This window comes from Mauremys mutica, chromosome 1 (assembly GCF_020497125.1).
Source record: "Mauremys mutica isolate MM-2020 ecotype Southern chromosome 1, ASM2049712v1, whole genome shotgun sequence".
Taxonomy (NCBI): domain Eukaryota; kingdom Metazoa; phylum Chordata; order Testudines; family Geoemydidae; genus Mauremys; species Mauremys mutica.
In genome coordinates this window covers 366,773,834-366,800,577 of record NC_059072.1, presented here as the reverse complement: position 1 = coordinate 366,800,577, position 26,744 = coordinate 366,773,834, and the positions used below count along the sequence as shown (strand labels likewise).

The 26,744-nt window shown below is 45.7% G+C and overlaps 2 protein-coding genes across 2 annotated transcripts; one reads left to right on the top strand and one right to left on the bottom strand.

Moving 5' to 3' along the window:
* Positions 1–4,050: 4,050 nt before the first annotated feature.
* LOC123377023 (olfactory receptor 52M1-like) lies at positions 4,051–4,998 on the bottom strand. The gene has a single exon (XM_045029391.1). The coding sequence runs from the start codon at positions 4,996–4,998 to the stop codon at positions 4,051–4,053; it is 948 nt and encodes a 315-aa protein (XP_044885326.1).
* A 15,115-nt stretch (positions 4,999–20,113) lies between these two features.
* LOC123362142 (olfactory receptor 52B2-like) lies at positions 20,114–21,061 on the top strand. The gene has a single exon (XM_045002486.1). It carries the CDS (start codon positions 20,114–20,116, stop codon positions 21,059–21,061), a length of 948 nt encoding a protein of 315 aa, XP_044858421.1.
* The last annotated feature ends 5,683 nt before the right edge of the window (positions 21,062–26,744 follow it).

The following is a 26,744-nucleotide window of genomic DNA, read 5'->3' as shown; positions in this document are numbered from 1 at the left end:
TTGGAGCATGAGCTTTCATGGGTGAATACCCACTGCGTCGGATACCGTTGTCACCCTTCCCTTACTAGTTATAACGGGGGGCGAGAACATGGTGTGGTGCTGTATGATTGAATATGACCATTTTTATCATTCTTGCTACCACGGTTATATAATTGCAACAAATGTTGTACAAAGTATGTCCTATCAGGTGTCAATGGGAAAGTTATGATTTGCTAAGTATGATTATCCTGTGTATATGCATGTATCATCTTTGTGTCTGAAGTTATTAATATTGGCAATGTACTGGAATGGGCTTTGTTTTGGGACAATACAATTCCAAGCAGAGGGCAGAGAATATTTATGCACTAGGTTTCTAACAAGGAAGCTCTGAGTAAGGACTAATGACCCTCAACCTGCTCTGGTTATTTCCAGAGACACTTTTGCAAGCTAGCAATTTATTCCATTACTGCTGTGATGCTGATCTCTGAACACTGAAAAACCACTTGGATGTATCTGATTTATTAACCATTTATAGCCCAGAGTCCCTTGCTTCCAATCCCTTGTTTAGTGTCTCAGACCTGGCTTGTATGGTCCATGCAGCCGCACAGATTCATGGTGCTTTCTCTCCATTGATTTCTTTATTGCTGGGGATCACCCCAGATTTCAGTGAGGCTGCAACCCCTTACACCACCTGAGGATTTGGCCCAAGACCAGCGAGCTGGGAATGAAGAGTCCCAGCTCTCCCACGGATTTGCTGGATGAGCTTGGGCACATATTCTGCCTGCATTAAATGTAGATAATCATTTATTATTTCTAGTGTGCTGCTACCAAAAGCCCCTAATCAGGGCTGCAGAGTCACACCCTGCACTGATGTGGTTCCTTACAGCACATCCTTGTCCATTCTGTACTCTGTAGAGTTCGAGGCAGCGTGTGTCCCTGGTAAACAAGCAAGACAATGCTGAAGACTGAACTGTGCGGAAACCTGTTTTTGTGGCTGTAGTTTTTAGCTATTTCATAAATTCCTCCTGTTTTAAGAAGGACGGCAACTCCACTGATCGTGACACACAAACAGCCTCAGTGTATCTAACACAACGCAGAGGAGCAATGCGAGTTCATGGCCAGAGCAGATGTGCGGGGGGGTGGAGTGGGTGTCAGGGCTCCCAGATTCTATTCTCAGCTCTGTCACTGACTCATTGTGTGGCCTTGAGTAAATCACTTTAGCTCTGTGTGCTCTGCCCATCCATGACATGGGGATAACGCTGCCTAGGAGCCTAGCTACAGAGCTTCTAGATGTAGTGATCAAAAGCGTCATGAAGAACGAATGTTAGACTCAGCTTCACCGTTCAGCTTCAGACCCTGGGCAGTGGGTGCCCTGTTGTTCCGTATAAATTGCTGGGTAACAGTAGCTGTGCCATTAGTCTCCCTCCCTGTGAGCTACCACAGCCACCCCGGCCTCTGCCCAGCATCCTGCCTTCCCAGCTAATGCAGGGGCTTATCCTGTCACCGCTCCCAGCTGTTGTCCTCCTAGCTTCAAAGCTGATCCCTGGCCCTGCCCCCGAGGCCTGGCTCAGGAAAAAGGGCTCCCAGCCCATCCCCACTGCAGGGACCCTGCCAGCTACAGGCCCCCAGCTGGGAGGAACAAATCACAGAATATCAGGGTTGGAAGGGACCTCAGGAGGTATCTAGTCCAACCCCCTGCTCAAAGCAGGACCAATCCCCAACTAAATCATCCCAGCCAGGGCTTTGTCAAGCCGGGCCTTAAATGCTTCTAAAGATGGAGATTCCACCACCTCCCTAGGTAACCCATTCCAGTGCTTCACCACCCTCCTAGTGAAATAGTGTTTCCTAATATCCAACCTAGACCTCCCCCGCTGCAATTTGAGACGATCACTGAAATCTATAGAAATAAGCCACACAATGGTCTCTACCCTCAGGACTTTGAAGCTGAGCTTTAGGGCGACAAGCTGTATGATGCACAATCTCAGGATATGTCTACACTATGAAATTAGGTCGAATTTATAGAAGTTGGTTTTTCAGAAATAGTTTTTATACAGTCGATTGTGTGTGTCTCCACACAAAATGCTCTAAGTGCATTAAATTGGCGGACTGCATCCACAGTATCGAGGCTAGCATCAACTTCTGGAGTGTTGAACTGTGGGTAGCTGTGAGTATCTATCTCACAGTTTCCGCAGTCTCCGCTGCCCATTGGGATTCTGGGTTGAGATCCCAATGCCTAATTGGGCAAAAACAGTGTCGTGGGTGGTTCTGGGTGCATGTCATCAGGCCTCCCTCTCCCTCTCTCCCCTCCGTGAAAGCAACGGCAGACAATGGTTTTGCACCATTTTTCCTGGGTTACCTGTGCAGACACCATACCACGGCAAGCATGGAGCCCGCTCAGCTCACCGTCACCGTACGTCTCCTGGGTGCTGGCAGACGTGGGACTGCATAGCTACACAGCAGCAGTTCATTGCCTTTTGGCAGCAGACGTGCATTACAACTGGTAGCCATCATCATCGTACTCCTGGGTGCTCTTTTAGCCAACCTCAGTGAGGTCAGTCAGGGGCGCCTGGGCAGACATGGGAGTGACTCAGCCAGGTCATTCCCATCTTCTGCCAAGCACCCAGGAGATGACGATGGGTAGCAGTCATAATGCAGCATCTTCTGGTGAGCACCCAGGAGATGATGATGGCTAGCAGTCATACTGCACCGTCTGCTGCCAGCCTAAGATGTAAAAGATAGATGGACCAAAACAAGAAATGGACCCGATTTGTTTTGTTAAATCAACAGCCTGCTAAACCCAGGGTTTTGAGTTCAATCCTTGAGGGGGCCATTCTGTGTGACAGTTGTTTGTGTTTCTCCTTAATGCAAAGCCTTCCCTGTTGTTGATTTTAATTCCCTGTAAGCCATGTCGTCAGTCGCCCCGCCCTCCATCAGGGCAATGGCAGGCAATTGTTTCACACCTTTTTTCAGCGCAGAACCGGAAGCTGCAAAAGCAAAACCAGGCGAGGAGGCGACGGCAGCGCAGTGACTAGAGTGATGAGGACATAGACATGGACATAGACTTCTCACAAAGTACGGGCCGCGCAATGTGCCTGGCAATGTGCACATCATGCTGATGAGCTCTGCGTGGTAACCTGGCCAAACAAGAAATGAAATTCAAAAGTTCGTGGGCCTTTTCCTGTCTACCTGGCCAGTGCATCTGAGTTGAGAGTGCTGTCCAGAGCGGTCACAGTGGAGCACTCTGGGATAGCTCCTGGAGGCCAATATCATCGAATTGCATCCACACTACCCTTAATTCGACCTGATATGGCCGATTTCAGCACTAATCCCCTTGTCAGAGGTGGAGTAAAGAAATCGATTTAAAGAGCCCTTTAAGTCGAAAAAAAGGGCTTTGTCATGTGGACGGGTCCTGGCTTAAATCGAGGTAATGCTGCTAAATTCAAACTAAAATCGTAGTGTAGACCAGGCCTCAGCTGACTACGTCACAGCCCTTCTCCCAACCCTCAGCTGATTTTATATGGTTTCCTGGCTTCCCTCTCTGCTCCAGACTGCCCTGCCAGCCCCAGTGCTGCACCCTCACTGCCGGTTCCTTGCCAGGCTGCAGCAGATCCTGTCCCAGCCCCAAAGCAGAGGGAGCCCAGGCTCGGGGGAAGGAAGATGATCCAGCAAGTGGATGGGTTTGGAGAGGAGGGGAGCGAGTAACAGGGGTGGGACTTTGGGGGAAGATGTTGAGAATGGAGCGGGGCCTTGGGGGAATAGGTGGGATGGGGGAAGGGGCCTTGTGGAAAGAGGTGGGTCAGGGGGCAGGGCCTTGGGGAATAGGTAGCACAGGGCATGGGGCCTCAGAGATCCAGTTAACAGCAATTAGAAAGGAGGCATCTTAGGGGAGAATGAGTTGTACACCAAAACACTCCTCAGTTTGTCACGCAGACACAGCACAGAAAAGCCAGGAAAGGATTTAATGTCACTTTGACTGTCCAGTCAGTGATTGAGGGAAGGGGGCCCAGCACCATGTCACCAGCCAGCTCTGCACAGAGCTCGGTCTGAGAGCCAGAGCACCAGGAGAAAATGTTAGGCCCCTTTATGAGTAAAGAGCCAGAGCAGCCTGCCCCGGATCTGTTTGGTCCTCACCCCGTAGATGATGGGGTTTAGCACGGCGGGCAGCAGGAGGTACACGTTGGCAATGAGAACATGGAAATGCAGGGGCACATTTTGGGCAAATCTGTTCATGAGGGAGATGATGAGACCTGGGATGTAAAAGGCTAAAAGGACAAAAAGGTGGGAGCCGCAGGTTTCAAAAATCTTGAGCCGGGCGTCCTTTGTGGGGAGGCTGAAGATGGCCCTGAGGATCTGGATATAGGACACAGCGATAAAAATCCCATCCACACCAATCACACAGAATTGCACAAAGAGGCCGTAGTAATTACTAACACGGGTGTCGGCGCAGGCCAGGTTCACCACAGCTATGTGTGCGCAGTATGGCTGGGGGATGACGATGGTTCTGCAATAAGGCCATTGTCTTGCCAGTAAGGGATAGGGAAATACAACTATGCAACCACGCAGCACGACGGCCAGGCCAATCTTGGCCACCAGGTGGTTTGTCAGGATGGTGGAATGTCTCAGTGGGTGGCAGATGGCCACGTAGCGATCCAAAGCCATGGCCACGAGGATCCCAGACTCCATCACAGAGAAGCAGTGAATGAAGTACATCTGGGTGAGGCATGCACTGAAATTGATCTCCCTGGAATTGAAACAGAAGATTGCCAGTATTTTGGGCACGGTGGATGTATAAACAACCAGGTCGGTGACAGCCAGCATGCAGAGGAAATAGTACATGGGCTTATGGAGGCTCGGCTCCCTCTTCACGACGAACAGGATGGTGAAGTTCCCCAAGACGGCTATGATGTACATGGTGCAGAAGGGGATGGAGATCCAGACATGGGCTGCCTCCAGGCCAGGAATGCCCAGCAGGATGAAGGTGGAGGGGTTGGTGAAGTCAGTTGTGTTGGAATCTGACATGGAATAGGGGAGAAGGTGTCCAACTCTGAGGCAGAGCGGTGTCTCCTGTATGTACCATACGTTCCCCTGACTTCCTGAAGTGCCCAGGGTCTAGGGTGATGGTCGCAGTACAAATACCTGGATGGAGAGAAAATGTGAATCTGAGACACTACATCCTCTACTGGAGGCTGGTCTCATGGAGGGAGCAGATTGGTCTGTTCTTTCTCTCTGACAAATGACATTTTCATTATTCAGATAAATGAATTATGAAGAACTGACCCTACTAATTCCAATTCCATATTTTATGGTGCTCCCTGCTCAATAATTCCTGCACATCGTGGGGTGGGAAACCTTACTAGGCACCAGTAGGAAACACGAGTGTGGATACTGGTTATCCACCATTGTTCCTGAGGCTTTTCCTACACTGACATGTTGTTGTTTTTTGTAAATAATCAGCTTTTGCCAAAGATACAGTGGCGGTTTACACACTGCAAAGCCACTTTCAGTGACAGAAGTCCTCAGCGTCAGTAACATCATAGAACCATCTTGACAAGACTTTTACATAAACTTTTTCTGGCAAAGTGCCAGTGTAGACACTGGTGCTTGTTTTTATCATTGTAATTGGCCTCTGGAAGGCGTCCCACATTGCCCATCCTGACTGCTCTGGGGAAGAGTTTCAGCTCCTCTCTCCTGCAACAAGGTGAACACTTTCTGCCCCTCCCCCTTTAAAGGCTCTGGAATTTTGAAATTCCCCTTCCTGTTTGCTCGGTGTGGCGTGCTCACATCACACCTTCCCAGGTTGTCGTGGTGGCTCCATGCTGGGGACACTGCGGAGCTTCTGGAGCTGCTCAGTGTTTGGGGAGAGGAGGCTGTGCAGTCCCAGCTGCGCTCCAGCCATAGGAATGTCAATACCTAAGGGCAGATTTCATGCAGTGTGTGGGAAAATTCTGTGATCAGGACACACTGCAGTGCACAGCAAAGGTGAAGGAGCTGCGGCACATGTACCAGAAGGCAAGGGAGGCAAACAGTATCTCTGGTGCTGTGCCACAGACCTTCTGTTTTTATAAGAAGTTGGATGCTATCCTCACCGGTGACCCCATTTCAACTGCCAACAGCCCTGTGGGTACTTCAGTGGGGGTTCTCCTGTCAGCGTACGTAAGCTACCTCTCTGAGAGGTGGTAGCTAGGTCAATTTAAATTCTTCGGTAGACCTGATACTTTATATATCAGGGTTAGGTTGATATAGTTACATCTGTCAGGGGCGTGATTTTTTTTTTTTGCTATAGCAAAAAACAGTAAATAAAAATAAAAATTGCATTAGCAGAGGCAGACCAGGCAAGTCACGGGGGGATAGGAGCACTTTTCTTGGTTCTGGTTAGACCTCAGCTGGAGTAAGAACATAACATAAGAACATAAGAAAGGCCGTACCGGGTCAGACCAAAGGTCCATCTAGCCCAGTATCTGTCTACCGACAGTGGCCAATGCCAGGTGCCCTTGAGGGAGTGAACCTAAAAGGCAACGATCAAGTGATCTCTCTCCTGCCATCCATCTCCATCCTCTGACGAACAGAGGCTAGGGACACCATTCTTACCCATCCTGGCTAATAGCCATTTATGGACTTAGCCACCATGAATTTATCCAGTCCCCTTTTAAACATTGTTATAGTCCTAGCCTTCACAACCTCCTCAGGTAAGGAGTTCCACAAGTTGACTGTGCGCTGCGTGAAGAAGAACTTCCTTTTATTTGTTTTAAACCTGCTGCCTATTAATTTCATTTGGTGACCCCTAGTTCTTGTATTATGGGAATAAGTAAATAACTTTTCCTTATCCACTTTCTCAACATCACTCATGATTTTATATACCTCTATCATATCCCCCCTTAGTCTTCTCTTTTCCAAACTGAAGAGTCCTAGCCTCTTTAATCTTTCCTCATATGGGACCCTCTCTAAACCCCTAATCATTTTAGTTGCTCTTTTCTGAACCTTTTCTAGTGCTAGAATATCTTTTTTGAGGTGAGGAGACCACATCTGTACACAGTGTTCGAGATGTGGGCGTACCATGGATTTATATAAGGGCAATAATATATTCTCAGTCTTATTCTCTATCCCCTTTTTAATGATTCCTAACATCCTGTTTGCTTTTTTGACCGCCTCTGCACACTGCGTGGACATCTTCAGAGAACTATCCACGATAACTCCAAGATCTTTTTCCTGACTCGTTGTAGCTAAATTAGCCCCCATCATGTTGTATGTATAGTTGGGGTTATTTTTTCCAATGTGCATTACTTTACATTTATCCACATTAAATTTCATTTGCCATTTTGTTGCCCAATCACTTAGTTTTGTGAGATCTTTTTGAAGTTCTTCACAATCTGCTTTGGTCTTAACTATCTTGAGTAGTTTAGTATCATCTGCAAACTTTGCCACCTCACTGTTTACCCCTTTCTCCAGATCATTTATGAATAAATTGAATAGGATTGGTCCTAGGACTGACCCTTGGGGAACACCACTAGTTACCCCTCTCCATTCTGAGAATTTACCATTAATTCCTACCCTTTGTTCCCTGTCCATTAACCAGTTCTCAATCCATGAAAGGACCTTTCCTTTTATCCCATGACAGCTTAATTTACGTAAGAGCCTTTGGTGAGGGACCTTGTCAAAGGCTTTCTGGAAATCTAAGTACACTATGTCCACCGGATCCCCCTTGTCCACATGTTTGTTGACCCCTTCAAAGAACTCTAATAGATTAGTAAGACACGATTTCCCTTTACAGAAACCATGTTGACTATTGCTCAAGAGTTTATGTTTTTCTATGTGTCTGACAATTTTATTCTTTACTATTGTTTCAACTAATTTGCCCGGTACCGACGTTAGACTTACCGGTCTGTAATTGCCGGGATCACCCCTAGAGCCCTTTTTAAATATTGGCGTTACATTAGCTAACTTCCAGTCATTGGGTACTGAAGCTGATTTAAAGGACAGGTTACAAACCTTAGTTAATAGTTCCGCAACTTCACATTTGAGTTCTTTCAGAACTCTTGGGTGAATGCCATCTGGTCCCGGTGACTTGTTAATGTTGAGTTTATCAATTAATTCCAAAACCTCCTCTAGTGACACTTCAATCTGTGACAGTTCCTCAGATTTGTCACCTACAAAAGCCAGCTCAGGTTTGGGAATCTCCCTAACATCCTCAGCCGTGAAGACTGAAGCAAAGAATCCATTTAGTTTCTCCGCAATGACTTTATCATCTTTAAGCGCTCCTTTTGAATTTTGATCATCAAGGGGCCCCACTGGTTGTTTAGCAGGCTTCCTGCTTCTGATGTACTTAAAAAACATTTTGTTATTACCATATTGTGTCCAGTTTGGGTCTCCAATATATAGGAAGGATGTAGAGAAACTGGAAAGGATCCAGATGAGAGTGACAAAGATGATCCACAGGATGGAATACAAGTCATATGAGCAAAGGCTGAAGGAAAAGGGTATGTTTAATTTGGAAAAGGGAGGATTAAGGGGGGACATGACAGCAGTCTTCAGATACTTGAAAGGCTGCCATTAAGAGGATGGCGGAATGGTGCCACATAGGGCAGGGAAGAGGCAATGGTTTTAAACTACACCACAGCAGATTTAGATTTAATCTCAGATAAACTTCCCAAATGTAAGAACAGATGCCCAGGCAGGTTGTGGAAAGTCCTTCACTGGAGGTTTTCAACATGAGACTAGATAGTCATCTGTCTTGGATGGTTTCAACACAACAAATCCTGCAACTTGGCAGGGGTTAGACTGGCTGATCTTTGCAGCCCCCTTCCAACTCTGTCGCTCTTTGATTCCATGATATAAAATCCTAGGCCAGACCAGTTCTTACTCAAAGAAAAGTTATGGAGCTCAGTACTGGGGTAACTGTGTGAAATTTAATGTCCTCTATTATACAGGAGGTCAGACTGGATGATCTAATGAAGTCTATGAATCTATCTATATAGAAAGTAGTTCAGGCATTTAAATTTATTCTGTCTCGTAACATGCTGACAAGAGAAGATTCATTTACATTGAAAATCTGAACATATAAAATTGATAAAAGAAAAGTGCTTACATAATCGATATTTGGCCTGTGGAACTCCTTGCCACAGATATTATTGGAGCAAAGAGCTTAGCTGAATGGGAGTCACAAATGGACTGGCCATAGTTGGTACTGATGGTGGAACCAACCATAGTTAAGTCTGTCTGACACCTTCAACTACAAGACTTCATTTTCGGTTGTGTATAAGTTTGCTAAACATTAACACGCAGCTGGCTCCTGAGGTTTTACTCAGTTCTTACTCCAGACTGGATGTTTTTCTGGACGACCTGCTTGAGGGCTTTTCTTCACTTAAAACACGACGGGGGGCTGCCATAGCTCTTCATGGGGGCCTGAGCAAACTGCGGCCCACAGCCTCCGAATCTGGCCTTGTCCTGGACGTCTACTAACAACTTTCATCCAGAAGGGTCCACTTTGCCACTGAAATGCAGCCACCTCAGGGCTGCAGCCCGTCACCGAGGGGCACAGCAAAGAGGGGCATTTTGGCCCAGGATACTAGAGCAAATTCAGCACCTGTGGCAAGGGCCCTGGGATGTTTGGTGGCTGTGCGGAGCGGAAATGAAAACAGCCCTATTCTCTGCCTCATCATGCTTATGTTACACTTGGTTTGTTGAATAGCAAGAGATGGTACCTGTGATTTCTGAGATGGAAGCATCTTCTCTGGGAATCCCCCTCAGGTAGCCGTGTCCCACACCCCTCTCAGCCCAATATCTGCAGCATCATCCCACGCTGAGAGCTGACACAGGGATGTGCACTGTTTATAATATAGCTCTGTGCAATCCCAGAGGGGTTCGCTCAGCCTCTAGGGGAGAAGCAGCGTGATGCAACTTGATGCAAACAGGCTGGAATCCAGATACACTCTAGCTCATGTTTCTGTTATCATGGCTGAACTTCTGGGCTTGTTATCCATCTTGAGCAGCAAACAGTAATTATAGGACATTCCCAAAGTGAGATGAAATCCCTTGGGCTCTGTGCTGAGTCAGAGAGGAATTGGCTGCTCTGTGTATTTGTGTATATTTAAAAATTATAGTTGATTACTTAGAAACCTGGGGATTTTGCCTTTGTCTTTTAGGATCGGATGCTGTGTAAATGCCCAGGATGGATGGGCAGATAGTAGACAGTCAGATCTGGAGAAAGATGACTGAGGGGAGACACGGACACTTTCTGGAGGCACAAGGGATTTTCGCTAATGGATCAGAGATCAATAATTCTCATCAGTAGCTATTATTATATCACATAGAACCTTTCACTGAAGGATCTTCCAAAAACCTAGCAAAGGAAAGTCACTATGAACATATCCCAATTATATCCATAGGTAAACTGAGGTACAGGGAAACATGACTTGGCCAAAATCAAACAGAGAATGACAGACAGAACCCAGGAGTTCTGAGGAGTCATACTGTTGTAGGGCCTCTTCATTGGGTAGGAGTGAGGGACTTCCGCAGGGTGCAACCTGAAAGAGGGGTTCCCGTGAGCCCTCTCACATACCAACCTGGGCCCCTCTCACACTGTGAGGCTGTGAAAAGCTGCAAGCCCCTCCAGGTCTTGCACTTACCCACCCATACACAGACAGAGACACACCCAGCTGCAGTTATGTGAAAGCTTTCAAAAGCCATCCATGAACCAGCAATAGAAACTCCAGCCAGTTCCCCTCAGCTCCCCAGCCTAGGACCTCTGAGCCGTGCTGTCTTGCCCTTGTCAGGAGACTGACCAGTGTACGTTTATTGCCCTGCCCCCTTCCCTCAATGTGGAAAGGACAATGCACCAGCCCCCGTTCCTGAGCAGATTTCCCTTTATACGTCAAAGTCACTGTTTTAGATAAATAAATAGAAAGCAGATGTACTAAGAACAGAAAAAAATATTGTAAGTCATTATAAGTTATAGAGAACAGATCAAAGTTGTTTACTTAAGAAATTTAAAAGAAAATGCAACATAAGTTCTATACCCTAGACAGGTTATCAATCAAGAAGTGTCTCACCCTGACGGGACAAACAGCCTACCCATCTTTCATACCCAGGCTAGAAATTCCTTCAGCTTGGGACAACATCACTTGTTCAGTCCTTATTCCTAAGGTGGTTCTGGGTGTTGAGATGTGGGGAGAGTGAGCACAAGTGATGATGTTGCTTTCTGCTATTATAGCTTCTGCCGTGTAGAGGGAGCTTCATTTTTCCAAGCAAAAGCCCTAGTGCAGTTAGTGGAAAAGTTCAGGCACAAGATGGAGTCCATTGTCACATGAGCTGGTCAAGTCCCCTTGCCTGCTTCGATAATTCATAGCAGGGGTCATTACCCATAACCTGGCTAGAACATTCACAGGTAAGTCCATCAGGTGGGGATAATCTTCTTCTAAAGCCTATCATGTTTCTGAATGCACCATTTCCTTGAATGGTTCATTCATAATATGCTGGCTAGATCAGCTGTAAACTACATTGTAGCTGTTACTGAGGAGAAAACATATTTAAAATAGGGGGAGGGATAGCTCAGTGGTTTAAGCATTAGCCTGCTAAACCCAGACTTGTGAGTTCAATCCTTAACGAAGCTGTTTAGGGAACTGGGGTAAGATTCTGTTTGGGGATTGGTCCTGACTTGAGCAGCGGTTTGGACTAGATGATCTCCTGAGGTCCCTTCTAACCTTAATATTCTATGATTCTACTGGTACATAGTCAATATTCATAACTTTAGGGACAAAATAATACATACATATAACTAGGGTGATCATGTTCAACAAATCATAACTTTTCCATTGATACATTACTTGACAAACTTTATATAAAACACATCAAATCATATCACCGCGGTAAATACGGGGACATGAGGGTGTTGCTTTGGGGCACATAATATCAGACCTCGCCCCTTAGTTTACTACAGAAGTACTTGTCAATGACTAATGCAGTGGCTGTGTGTCCAAGACCTTAATTAGGTTTTGCCCATGCCACTCCCAAGTGTTGCAAACATTGTGGTGTTACCCACAGGTGTTCTTGCACAGCTCTCTGTACCTTTCAACACTTTGTAGATCAGTCTAGTGATCTCAAAAGTCAGCAAGTGTGCCTTCTCTGGGTGACTAGAAAAACTCTATTTATGTCTCTGCAGCATTGCTTACCATTGTGCTTTTCCAACACAGATAGTCATCAATTCCATGAGGTGGTGTGACTCAGTTTCCCCTTTCACACAGCAGACCAGGGTTATTATAGGTTCCCTACTGAGAAAAGCTTTGAACCTCCTTACAGATGTTAGCTGAGAAGCACTGTCCCCATACTCATAGCATGACTACTAGCTTCCCCAAAATCATAGGATTTACAATCAATACTAAATTCTTTGTTATAAGGTTTATAATTAGTATCAAACTTTGCATCATCAGATTTAACACTATCACCAAATCTATTATCACAGGTAAGTGTTTCATGTTTGTTTGTTTGTTTTTTTGTTTGTTTTTATGTAGCATGCCTTTTGTTTGGACAATTTGATTTGTTCAATATCCATTGGGTCGTTCAGTTCCTCTATGAACCTTGGCATGTATTTAGTTACTGTTTTTCCTTCCCCCTCAGTGTCCTGTTCAGTAGGGATCTCAGTCTAAGGTCATCTTTGGTGTCTTGGTATGCCAGGGGTGAGGTAAGGATGTAAGGGGACTTTGCATGTTCGCTAGGCCTCTGTGGAGTATAGAGGTATGGGGTAAAATGGAACATGCTTCCCATCAAGTGTAAACCCCTCTGTCTGAGGTTTATTCACAATAGACGTTTGTGTCTGCTCAAAATTGTCAGCTAGAGAAGACATTTCATCCACAGTGTTCACCCTTTTGTCCCACAGACACTGTTTTCCATCATCTTTACATATATTTAAGAAATACTCCTGAGCAACAACATCAAACGCTCCTTCAAAGCTTGTAACACCTTTGTCCCTTGCCCACTTTCCCATCCAATCTTTCATTTTGTTTACATATTCCACATTACTTGTATCAGCAGCACTCTTAGGATTTGTAGACTTCACTCTGTGTATTGCAGGGATAATCTGAAATTGTTTCAAAACCATTTCTTTGAATTTAGAATAATCCAAAAGATTCTCAATTGGCATTTTATTGACTATATCCAGAGCTTTACCAGTTACCTTTGAAACGAAAGTGGGCATCTGCTGGTTATCAGGAATCTTATGAATCACGCACAGCCTCTCAAAGATAGGGAAGTATTCACTATCTCATTAGACTGACCTCGCGCTTGGTAAAGCAACCCCCATCCTTTGATGCATTTATACCTGCTTCTGTATATTTCACTTCATGCAGCCGACGAAGTGGGTTTTAGCCCACAAAAACTTATGCCCAAATAAATGTGTTAGTCTCTAAGGTGCCACAAGGACTCCTCATTGTTTTTGCTGATACAGACTAACACGGCTACCACTCTGAAACCTATTCAGCAATATCACCTGCGTCGTTGTATGCAGGACACAGCTGTTCACGTTTGTGGACTTTTGGAGAGGTTTCTGCATTTCTCCTTTCCAACCTGTGACCACCTCTCCAGTCAAATCTTTTTCTTTTAGCTGTGTTTTAAAGTATTGAGTTGTGGGAGGAGTGAGACCAAGTGGTGGGGATTGCCATGTGGAGGGAACTTCATTATCCGAAACTGAGATACCAGCACAGTTAGTGGAAAATTACAGGCACAAGATGGAGTCCAGTGCCACATGAACCACTCGCATGCCCTTGCATCCATGGCCCATTGTGTTAATTGATGAGCCATGAAGTTGAATATCCATTTGCAATGTCCTGGCTAGGCTGGATGTAAACTACTTTGTGGGAGTGGCCACAGGAGGAAATGCATCTGAAATACAGGTAGATAGTCAATATTTGTTACTTCAGAGGCAAAAATGATACAGACACACAAATAGGATAATCACATTCAGCAAAAAACAGCTTTTCCATAGATACCTCACATGACATATTCTGTACAAGATTTGTTGTAACTATATAACCGTGGTGAATATGGGGGTGCTAAGGTGTTGCTTTGCGGTACAGGGTGTCACAGCAAGAGAGCTATAGAACTAGAGCTCTCTGAAATCTAAGTTTGTATTTTTGTATAAGACATACTTCCATGTCCTGAAAGAGGCTGCAAACTATTCTGTACAATAGGAGAAAAGCCTGCCGAAGTACAGAGCAAAGGAGACTATCCTCAGGGCCTTGCACTTGGTGTGCAGCTCCCCACTCCCAGAGTGCGAGAATGGAAGCTGCACCCCAAGAGTGGGCCTAGAAACCCAGAGCCAGAGGCAGGGCCTGAACCCTGCTCTGACACGGATCCTGTGTGTGGGGGACAAACTTCTAGTGAGCGTCGAGCCACGGGAGCTTGAGTGGGGCTGTGACAGCAAACCTGGAGCTGCCACATCGATGCTAGAGCACTGTGAGTGGAAAGGGAGTGGGGTTGGGTGATCCCAAACCTATGTGAAGAGGTACTCAAGGTGTTCCCTTCACCCTAATGTGGTTCAGCTCCCATAAAAACTCCACTTGGTTCAGCATACCTATGCCAGAGCTCCCCCTTTGGCCCACTCTGTTTCCAGTTTCTCCCTTTCAGGGAACAAGATTGTTAAAGCAAACAGACCCAGACCTGGAAAAGGGGTTTTCTAAAACATTTCATTTACTTTAGACAGCACAAGAGATACTGAATACACACAATATAATACCTGCACGCCATTCTCTGCCTCACTGAACATAAGATTATAAGAATGGCGATACTGGGCCAGATCATAGATCCATCTAGCCCTGGATCCTGTCTTCCGACAGTGACCAATAGCAAGTGCTCCAGAAGGAATCCATACCACGTCGATCATGCCTAGCTTCTGGCAAACAGGCTGGGGACATCATCCCTGCCCATCCTGGTTAATAGCCTTTGATGGACCTGTCCTCCATGAATTTATCTAGTTCTTTTTTGAACCCTGTTATTGTCTTGGCCTTCACAACATCTTCTGGCAAAGAGCTCCTTAGGTTGACTGTGCATTGTGTGTAGAAATACTCCCTTTTGTTTGTTTTAAACCTGCTGCCTATTCATTTCATTTAGTGACCTCCTGTTCTTCTGTTATGAGAAGGCACAAATAACATTTCTATATACACTTTCTCCACAATCGTCATGATTTTATTATATTTTTCATCTTATTATCTATCCCTTTCTTAATGATTTTCAACATTCTGTTATCTTTTTTGACTGCCGCTGCACATTGAGTGGCGGGTTTCAAAGAACTATCCATAATGACTCAAAGATCTCTTTCTTGAGTGGCAACAACTAATTTAGACCCCATCATTTTATATGTATATTTGGGATGATGTTTTCCAATGTGCATTAATTTTTTCCATGATGCCCTGAAGCAAACTTTGGGATTTGGCCAGAGCTCTCTGGGGTGTCCTCCTCCTCTAGCTGGAGTCTGCCGCTTTCCTGCAGCCACAGTGCTGCTAGTAAAGAGTCCCCTCTGCTGCCCTTCTGCCTCTGTCCTGCCCCAGCTTCTTGTAACTCCTTCAGTCTCTGTGTTTTTAAAGCACTGGACCAACATCTCCTTCCTATGTTCCTTCCGCACATGTCATCTTAGCCTTTTACATCCAAGCTCTCTTCTCCTTCCTCATGCACCATTTTGGCTACAGTGTGCCTCTGCATTTCCATGTTCTCATTGCCAACATGGACCTCCTGGCACCTTGCAATCCTATCATCCATGAGGTGGGGACCAAACTGATTTGGGACAGGCTGCTCCAACTCTTTACTCATAAAGGGACCTAAAAGTTTTTTCCTGGTGCTCTGGTTATCCCACCAAACTCTGTGCCAATCATGGTCCTGGGCTCTCTTCTCTGAATCAATTACTGGACAGTGAAAAAGACATTAAATCCTTCCCTGATCTTACTGTGCTGTGTCAGCATGACAAACTGGAAACAAGTCTATTTACAAACCTTTGGTTTGCTGTCTTTCTAATTGCTGGACGTCCGAATTCTCACCCGTTGCCCCACCTCTTCTGCCAAGGCGCCACCCCTGCTCTGCCTCTTCCTCCAAGACCTCGCCCCGTCTGTCATTATTTCCCTTCCCTGTCACTGTTAAAGGGCTTTCCCTTCACCCTCTCCCCTGGCTCTTGTCACGCAGACAGAAAGCAGGAGACCAGAAGTCCAAGGTGCAGGCAATGTTTATTGGGGTTAGTTTCCAGCAAGCATGTCCATAACCCTGATACTGCAGAGCCTTATTTCCGAATATCCCCTCTCCCTTCTCGGCTGATTGGTGCCATGAGGGTGAGAGACGGCTTGATTCAAATCCTGTCTAGTATTTAGGACTTAGATTGTGATTTTGTTTATTTCTTAGGTAACCAATTTTGATCTGCACACTATTACTTATCATCACTTAATATCTTTCTATAGTTAATAAATATTTTAATATATTTTTTTTAACCTGAAACAGTGTGTTGTTTGAAATGTAAAAGGGAAATCTCTTCAGAGACAGAGGCTGGTGCATTCTCCTCTCCACACTGATGAAGGGACAGACTGGGTAATAAACTTATACTGGTCAGGAGTCTGACCAGGGCAAGACGGTTCAGCTGTGTAACTGCAATACCTGGAGAGGACTGGATAAAGAACAGAAAAGCCCAGACAGGATTTTCTCCAGCCTGTTTACAATCAGATGCTCATTTTTCCCCTAGAGGATGAGCAAACCCCACTGGGATTGCCCTGAGCTATATTATAAATGGTGCACACTCCTGTATCGGCTCTCAGCGTGGGATGCTGCTGCAGATGCTGGGCTGAGAGAGGTGAGGGACACGGCTACCGGAGGGGGATTCCCAGGGAAAATGCTTCCGTCTCAGAAATCGCAGGTACCCATCTCTTTCTGTTCGACAACCCAAGTGCAACCTAACCCTCTGTAGATAGCTTGAGGTCAAGGGAAGAATTTTTCCATCGACCCTAGCTAGAACCTCTTGGGGAGATGGATCATCTATGCTGATGGGAGAACCCCTGCTGTCGGTGTGGGTAGTGCCTTTCTAGCACTTTCAATGTGGACAAGCCCTCAAGCAGATCTTCCAGAAAAGCCTCCAGTCTGGATCTGCAGGTATGGGGAGTTGGAGAATCCACCACTTCCCTTTGCAGTGTGTTCCAAAGGTTATTCACTGACAGTATTAAACATTTGACCCTTATTTCTAGGTGGAATTTGTCTAGCTTCAGCTTCCAATCACTGGGTCTTCCTCTGCCTTTCTCTGCTAGATCACAGAGTACATTAGTACCCATGTTTTTCTCCCAGTGAAATTATCTCCTTGATCGTCTTTTTGATAACATAAATTGATGAAGCTCTTTATGTCTCTCATTATCCAACATTTTCTCCAGCCCCTAAACACTTTTCTGGCTCTTTTCTGCACTCTCTCCATTTTTTCAACATCCTTTTTGAAATGTGGACCCCAGGACTGGACACAGTCAGTTTCACCACTGCCTTGTGCAGAGGTAAAATCCTTCCCCTGCTCCAACTCACCAACTCCCTGTTTATGCAGCCGAGGATTGAATCAGCCCTTCTGGCCACAGCATCACACTGGGAGCTCAGGATGAGTTGGTTGTCCAGAGTGACCCCTAAGTCCTTTTCAGTGTCCCTGTGTCCCATAATACAGTGCCTTAGTTTGTGGGACTGACCTGCTCTCCCTGTTCCCAGAGGATCCCTTTGTATTTGACAGTGAGTAGGGCCTACATTCCCTTTTCCGAGAAGATAACTTTGCATGTCACTGTATTAAAGCATGGTGTCTGCAGGAGCCCAGCTCATAAAACACTCTAGATTAATCGGGTGCCTGCCCTCACCTCCTCATTGTAACCACTCTGCCAACCTTTGGGTCATATACAAATTTCATCTTCAGTGATTCTATATTTGCTTTCAGATCCTTGATAAAAATATTGAAAAGCATCGGGCTGAGAACTGATCTGTGCAGAACACCACTAGATGCTGCTAGATTTGCTGACAATGGCCCATTGACCAGTGCTTTCTGAGATCTATCTGTTAACCACTTTTTAGTCAGTGTTATGTATGCTCTACTGATATTGGTTAGTGTTTTTTATCTGAAAGCTTTCCCCTACTAACTCAAATACCTGAGAAATCAAAGTCTATTGCATATCATAGAATCATAGAACTGGAAGGGACCTCGAGAGGTCATCAAGTCCAGTCCCCTCGACTCATGGCAGGACCAACCATATCCCTATAATATCCCTGACAGGTGTTTGTCTCATCTGCTCTTAAAAATCTCCAATGATGGAAATTCCACCAACCCCCTGGGCAATATATTCCCGTGCCTAACCACCCTGACAGTTAGGAAGTTTTTCCTAATGTCCAACCTAAACCTCCCTTGCTGCAATTTAAGTCCATTGCTTATATGTGGTTTCCTTGACCAACAAAATGTTTACCCTTATTAAAGGATGAAATTGGATTTATTTGACAAGACTTTTTTTCTGCAAATCCTGACTGACCGACATTAATTATATTTTAGAGGATTTTTTGAACTAATCCTATATCAGCTTTTCCATTGTTGCCTAACCTTTATTTTTTTTTAATAATTTACCTTTAACACAGAACTGTCCTGTATTTGTGGTTTGCGGGGGAAGGGTTAGCTCTCCTGCTGCCTGTTTCTGTACTTCTGTTCCCAAGTGAGATCTGTGATTGATCGGCTAGCTTGTAGCTCTGGTGTTCATAACTCTGAGGTTTGACTATAGATGCTGTTTAACACCCTCCTTGATTGTTAATGGACTGGAAAGTATGTCATCACCTCATGTGATATGAGTAGCTCACACTGCTCCTTTCCGAATGCAGAACAAAACTATCTCTTGAAGATATCTACCTTTTCTGCAACATTAACAAGTTTCCTTTATCCCTTTAGGAATTGGCCTGCAATTTTTCTAGGATTTCTTTGGTTCTTAATAGACTCAATAACCTACTTTTTTTATTCATAGTCCTTCCAAGCATGGATTTTTTCCTAACATCTTTAACACGGTCGCTTATCAATTTTCAAAACTTCCAGTTTGTATTTTTGGCTATTTTTCCTTCCCCCCATTTGTTCATTATTGGTTTATTTTCCTCCTGATAGTTGAATTCACTTTGTCACAAGAACTTCCAATCTTCACTCCCAATATTCTGTCTATTTTTTCCTTCCAATCAGTTTTGCTGATACTTTGCCTCAGCTTTGGAGAATTAGCATTTTTGACGCATTAATTCTCTATAGTTATTACTGGTAGGAACTGTTCTCTGTTTGTGCATTTGAATGGAATCAGTTCCATTCTCTAGTTTGTTCTCCTCTATCATACGCACCTTCTTTGTCTCTTCTCTATACTCAACAACCCCAGACTTTTCAATCAGTGCACATATTGAAACCTCCCCCATTCTCACAGCCTGTCCCAGAAATCACTTTTCTATCTGCTATATTCTTCATAGAGACTGGGTGATCAAAACAGAGCACATGTCCAGAGCAGGTTATTCTCCAAAACATTCATTAGGCATCCAGACATTGTCTTTGTTTTTGCCATGCAGCAGGTGTTTCCATAGAGCTGCTATCAGTGATTGACAGCTCTTTTCCTGAGGTGTATTCTAGTTGGGATGTTTCCTCTGGCACATGTCTTGGCAAAGCTTTGTTGTTGTTTTTCCCCATTCTCAAATTTTGAGCAGCGAGGTGAATGGGGAATGCCCTACAGCATGGACTCTCTAGCCTGGGTTTCAATTCATTAATGAATGAAGATGGATAACAAGTATCACACTCGTGTTTCCTACTGGTTCCTATGAAGGTCCCCACCCCACCTCCCATCCCGCGATATGTATAAATAATTGATGCATGAAGCTCCATAAAATGTGGAATTGGCATTAGTAGGGTCAGTTGTTAATAATATATTTATCTGAATAATGAAAATGTCATTTTTCAATGTGTGAAGAGCAACCATAAGAACTGCCTTTCGTAGTGCATGTAGTGTCTCATGTTAACATTGTCTCTCCATCCAGGCATTCGTACTTCAACCATCATCCTAGACTCTGGGCATATACAGGGCATCAGGTGAACATACGGTATATGCAGGATAAAGCATTCTTCCTCAGAGTTGGACAACTTCTCCCCTACTCAATGTCAGATTCCAACACAACTGACTTCATCAATCCCTCCACCTTCATCCTGCTGGGCATTCCTGGCCTGGAGGCGGCCCATGTCTGGATCTCCATCCCCTTCTGCACCATGTACGCAATAGCCGTCTTGGGGAACTTCACCATCCTGTTCATTGTGAAGATGGAGCCAAACCTCCATGGGCCCATGTACTATTTCCTCTGCATGCTGGCCATTAGCGACCTGGTCCTGTCCACATCAATTCTACCCAAAATGCTGGCAATCTTTTGGTTCAATTCCAGAGAGATCGATTTCAGTGCCTGCCTCACCCAGCTGTACTTCATTCGCTGCTTCTCAGTGATAGAGTCTGGGATCCTTGTGGCCATGGCTTTTGATCGCTACATAGCCATCTGCGATCCCTTGAGACATTCTACCACCCTGACAAACCCCATGGTGGCCATGATTTGTCTTGCCGTGGTATTGCGCGGTGGCATACTTATACTTCCTCATCCCTTCCTGGCGAGGAGTTGGCAATATTGCAGAACCAACATCATCCCCCACTCATACTGCGAGCACATAGCTGTGGTGAAACTGGCCTGTGCCGACATCCGTGTCAGTAGTTACTACAGCCTCTCTGTGGCATTCTTGGTGACTGGTCTGGATGTGTTTTTTATCACCGTGTCCTACACCCAGATCCTCAGGGCCATCTTCAGCCTGCCCACAAAGGATGCCCGAGTCAAGACTTTTGTGACCTGTGGTTCCCACATCTTTGTCATCTTAGCTTCTTACATCCCAGCTCTCTTCTCCTTCCTCACGCACCGGTTTGGCCACAATGTGGCCCTGCATTTCCACATTCTCATTGCCAACGTGTACCTTGTGGTGCCCCCCATGGTACATCCCATCATCTACGGCGTGAGGACCAAAGAAATCCGGGACAGGCTGCTCCAGCTATTGACTCACAAAGGGACCTAAATTTTCCTCCTGGTGCTCTGGCTTCCAAAACAAGCTCTGTGCAGAGCTGGCTGATGACATAGTTCCAGGACTTCTTTCCTGAATCACTTTCTGGACAGACAAAGACACATTAAATCCTGTCCTGACCTCACTGTGCCGTGTCAATGTTACAAACTGGGGAGTCGATCAATGAACCGTTCACTGGGTTGCCTCTTTTCTAATTGCTGGTAACTGGATCCCCCAAGCCCCACTTTGCCCCACCTCTTCTGCCAAGGCTCCGCCCCTGCTTTGCCTCTTCCCCCAAGGATTTGCTCCTCTCTCACACACCTATCCATTCCTCCATTCCACCTCCATCCCCTTGCCACCAGTACAAAGGAGCCATTTCAGATTTTGGTTGTGGGAGGCAACTTTCACCAGGATTCTAGGGGCTACTTAGGCTCTTGAACACTCTAGTTTTTGGCAGATAGTTTAGCAATGAGCTGACAGGAGCACTGTATCTAATTCCTATAGAAAAGAAAGAAAAATAAAAATTAAACCCAGCTCTTACACTAACATGTTCTGACATCTTATGCAAAGTTACACAAGGGACAATGGTTAGATTGAAAAATTTAATGTATATTCTAATTTTGTTACTAACCCTGAAGAGAAAGAGACTCCATCAGGACTCCCTGTTTCTATCTCAGCTTTGGGAGGGAAGTGGGATGTAATGGATTTAAAGGTAAAAATGAACAAGTCTCTTAAAACTGAATTATCCAAAGTGTGCAATGAGCTGGGAACAAACTGGGACATGATGCTTCCATGGGTTCTGATGAGAGTCCAGAGCTTCCCAAATGACTTGACAGGAATTAGTTCTTATGAAGTAGTCTTTGGAAAACCCATGCCCAGCTGGGAAAATCTACTGTTCCCCCAGATTGGGACACTGTGAAAACACTGGAAACAACAGTCTGAATAAACAGTCTCAAATACTGGGTGGGTACAGTCGAAGAAAAGGTGGATGAGTAGTTTTTTCAAACAACTAACAAAAACACCCAAAGCACAGGACTTGGTGGTAATAGGGGATTTCAACTACCCAGACATCTGTTGGGAAAATAACTCTGCAGAGCACAGATTCTCCAATAAATTATTGGAATGTAACAATAGACAACAAAAACAATAGAAGACAGCTGGCAGTTTTTCAGAGAAACATTATTAAAGGCACAAGAGCAAACTATCCCACTGTGTAAGAAAGACAGGAAATATGGCAAGAGACCACCCTGGCTTAAGGTGTTCTGTGTAGCTGCTCTTTATTGCTGGGAGAGAGCTCTCCTGGTGACAAAACTAAACCACCCTGAATGAAGGGTGGTAACTTTATCGCCAGGAGCGTGGCTGCCAGTGATAAAGTGCTGTCTATAATGATGCTTTTTGTCACTTGGGGGAGTGGGGAGAGGGGAGATTCTTTACACCTGTGAGCAACAAAACTTTTAGCACTGAAACTGGCAGTGTAGAGATAGCCTAATGCTACCTCGTCAATAGAATGTCCAAATCTACAACCTTGTCCCACATCAGGAATCTTCCTGCACCCTACCACAGAGTATATAGGAAAATATGTGGGATGGTTGGCTGTGAATTTTGCTAGTTTAATCACACTGATACAATGCCCCCAACAATACAGAAATTGGTTCAGTTCAAAAGTTGAAGTGCAATTCCATTTGAGAAAAGGTTTTCAAAATCCCCTACCTAAAAAAAAAAAGTCTTATGAAAACCATATGAAAAGGCTCAGGTCTTAGCATATCCCATTACAATTAAAAATACAAGACTGGCCACAAATACTGGATTGCACAGCTACATTAAAACATACAGGAGCAAAAAGTCCAGTGTTTTTACAATCTGCTACATTTAATAAGGTTTCAAGTTTAAATCGTAATAACAATAAAAGCCTTCATATCACTATGGCCATCCAAGGTAAATGCAAAATCCAGTCAAATTGTACTATGCCAAGCGTATGGGAACTTTGGTAAATAACACCTATGTACAGCACTATCCCACTGTGCACCTAGTAACTAAAACTGGCTTCAAAACTTATCAGGCTTGTTGTACAAAACATAACAGAGGGTGGCTGTGGAAATGCTTGGCTATAATTAGCACCAATAACGCAAAAAGAGGCTGGGCCCAGTTGGTACAAAAAGAATTAATCAATGAGCTGGTATAAATACAAGATGAGGTGCGTGCTCTGGGCTATTCCAGTTTTTCTATACATGGAAACATGGTCAGACTAAAAGTCCAAAGTTTTATCCTGTCCCCATGTGCTGGTCTCTCAGGACTGCCCCGTTCAGGCTGCATAGCGCAAACTGGCAGTTTGGGATTGTTGTGAGTGACGACTATGAGGGATTTGACTCCCACTTCTCCTGCAGTTTATGATGTTTGTGGTTATGAACTGGGACACACTTACCAGGTCTGATGAGAGATGCATTAGACTTGTGACCATAAGCCCTTTTGCTAACTTTGTGCTGTGTCTGTAGTTGTACTGTGAGCAACTTCACTGGCTGTCTTTGGCCTGCCATGGACCCTTTTGAGACACTCATTAAAATTGGTCACCTCATCCTTAGAAAAGACTTCTTGATGCTTCTTTGGCAACGCCCTTAAGTTAGCCACCTGTGCAGGAACCAGCCCTTGGACCACCACATGAACTGGAACTGGCAGTCTCCCACCACATCTTTCGAGAGGAAAGGTAACTTGTTCTCCCTCCTTGTCACCCGCAGCTCATTTCTATTCTCTCCACATGTTACCTTCACCTGAGGCACCGTTCCCTCAGGCCGGGGCACCTCTGCAGGTCTGTTCCGAGGATGGAACCCCACAGCCTTCGAGGTTAGAAGGATCCCTGGTGCTCTTCCTTGGATGGCGTTCGTCAGTACATTGGCTGGCAGGACCCCTTTAAGTAGGCTGGACCCAGATGTAGGCTCTACAACATGGGTGGGCAAATTTTTTGGCCTGAGGGCCACATCGGGTTTGCGAAACAGTATGGAGAGCCGGGTAGGGAAGGCTGTGCCTCCCCAAACAGCCTGGCTCCTACCCCTTATATGCCCCCTCCTACTTCCTGCCTCCTGACTGCCCCCCTCAGAGTCTTCAACCCACTCAACCCCCCGTTCCTCATCCCCTGACCGCCCCCTCCTGGGCCTGCCCCCCCAGGACCCTATCCCCTATCCAACCTCCCCCTCCCTGTCCCCTGACTGCCCCGATTCCTATCCACCCCCCACACCCTGACAGGCCCCCCGGGACTCCCACTGCTTATCCAACCCCCCTGTTCCTCATCCCCTGACCGCCCCTCCAAACCTTCACCCCATCCAAATGCTCCTTGTCCCTTGACCACCCCCATGGGACCCCTCACCCCTAACCATCCTCTGGGACCGCATCCCTATCTAACCACTCCCTGCCCCCTGATTCCCCCCCGGGACCCACTGCCCCTTATCCAACACCCCCGCTTCCCGCCCTCTTACTATGCCACTCAGAGCAGCAGGACTGGCTTACTGGAAAGCCTGGGAGGTGGGTGGGTGCAAGCCACGCAGCCCGGCAGGAATAGCAGGCCACAGCACTCCCTGCAGAGCAGCATGGCTGCAGGGGAGGGGGAACAGCAGGGCAGAGGCCGGGGACAAACCTCCCTGGCCAGGAGCTCAGGGGCCAGGCAGGATGGTCCCGCAGGCCAGATGTGGCCCACGGACCGCAGTTTGCCCACCTCTGCCCTACAAGCACTCGAGATCCACTAGTATTTCCTGACACCGCGCAGTGTTCATCATGGGACAGGATAAAAGTTTACAAATATCTTAAATTTGTTACAAGGAGGAAGATAAAAGGTTGTTACAAGGAGGAAGGAGAATAATTGTTCTCCTTAATTTCTGAGGATATCACAAGAAGCAATGGGCTTAAATTGCAGCAAGGGAAGTTTAGGTTGGACATTAGGAAAAACTTTCTAACTGTTGGGGTAGTTAGGCACTGGAATAAATTGCCTAGGGAGGTTGTGTAATTTCTATCACTGGAAATTTTTAAGAGCAGATTGGACAAACACCTGTCAGGGATGGTCTAGATAATACTTAGCAAGGGAAAAATCCTACGCTCAGGAGCAAAGGAAGATGTCTTCCAGAGAGGAGCCCAGAAAAGAGTCATGTTATCGTATAAATCACTGAATGGGGATGTGAAGGTTCCTTTAACACTACAGCTGGAAGCAAAACCACCTCAGGAAGTGCGGGGGGTGTACTGCCTGCAGGTGGGAAAACTTTCCAGGATTTTAGCTTGGAGCCCTTCGCCGCAGAGCAGAGGATAGAGAGCATTGAGGTACGCATGTAGCGAGGCACAGGAGGAAACTGAGGGAGGAATCATGGGAGAACAGGAATGTCTCTTCACTGATCACAATGGGGAGGGTGACCAGGACAGAATGGCTGATTCAGCATCTGTGCACCCAGGCAACCAACCTGTGTCTCAGGCTTTGAGAGGGAACTGTAGAACTCACCTCCCAGAGAGGAGCAGTCACACAACTGACCTCTTAGGGAATAGACAGAGCGTTGATGGATGGTACCTGAATCCAGCTCTTGATTTTTCAGGACATTGTTCCTGAAGTGCTCATGAAAACCAACTCTGTCTCTTTAAAACAGGATGTGGATCCAACTGAATAAAGGGCAGTTAAGGGGGAGGGGTAGCTCAGTGGTTTGAGCATTGGCCTGCTAAACCCACAGTTGTGAGCTCAATCCTTGAGGGGGCCACTTAGGGATCTGGGGCAAAAATCAGTACTTGGTCCTGCTAGTGAAGGCAGGGGGCTGGACCTGCTGACCTTCTAAGGTCCCTTCCAGTTCTAGATGATAGGTATATCTCCAATTATTTATTTGTCTGTGAAAATGCTAATGACACACCTGACAGAGGGGAGGAAGAAATATCCTGGGCTGGTAAGACACAAAAAGCAGCTGTGAAAGAGCTGCCAGGACAAGATACACCTCTTAGCCCAGAGAGCACAGATCACAATCCTCTAGGAAAGAGGTGGAGAAGGTCCCAGTGCTAGGAGTGGGGATTGCAGGAAAGCCCGAGAGGAGAGGTGGATCTTTTGAATGAGCATAACCCTGGAGTTGGGAAGCAGCTCCACAGAGGGTAGCCAACATGCAAAGTCCCCTTACATCCTTACCTCACCACACCCTGGAATGCCAAGACCCAAAAGATGACCTTCAACTGCAATCCCTACTGAAGGGGACACTGAGGGGAAAGGAAACCCAGTAAATAAACACATGTTCAGGCTCAGGGAGGAGTTGAAAGACACAATGGGTATTGAACAAACCAAACTGTCCAAGCAGAAGGCCTGGTATAATAAAAAATATTTGAAAACACCTACCTGTGATAAAAGATTTAGTGTTATTGTTAAATCTCATGATCCAAAGTTTGAAGCAAATGATAAATCTTATACTAAAGAATTTGGTACTGATGGTAAATCCTATGAAAAGGTGTAACATGCATGATTTTGGGGGAAAGCTTTTGGACATGCTAGCAGTAGTAAACAAGAGCTGTATGGGGATACTGTTTCTCAGCTAACACAGTAAACAGGCTCAAAGCCTGTCACAGCAGGGAAACCATAATAAACCTGGCCTGATGTGTGGACGGGGATACTAAGGCACATCACTGCATTACATTAGTGAATATCTGTATTGGGTTACCACCGGTTAGAAAAGCACAATGGTTAACAATGCTGCAA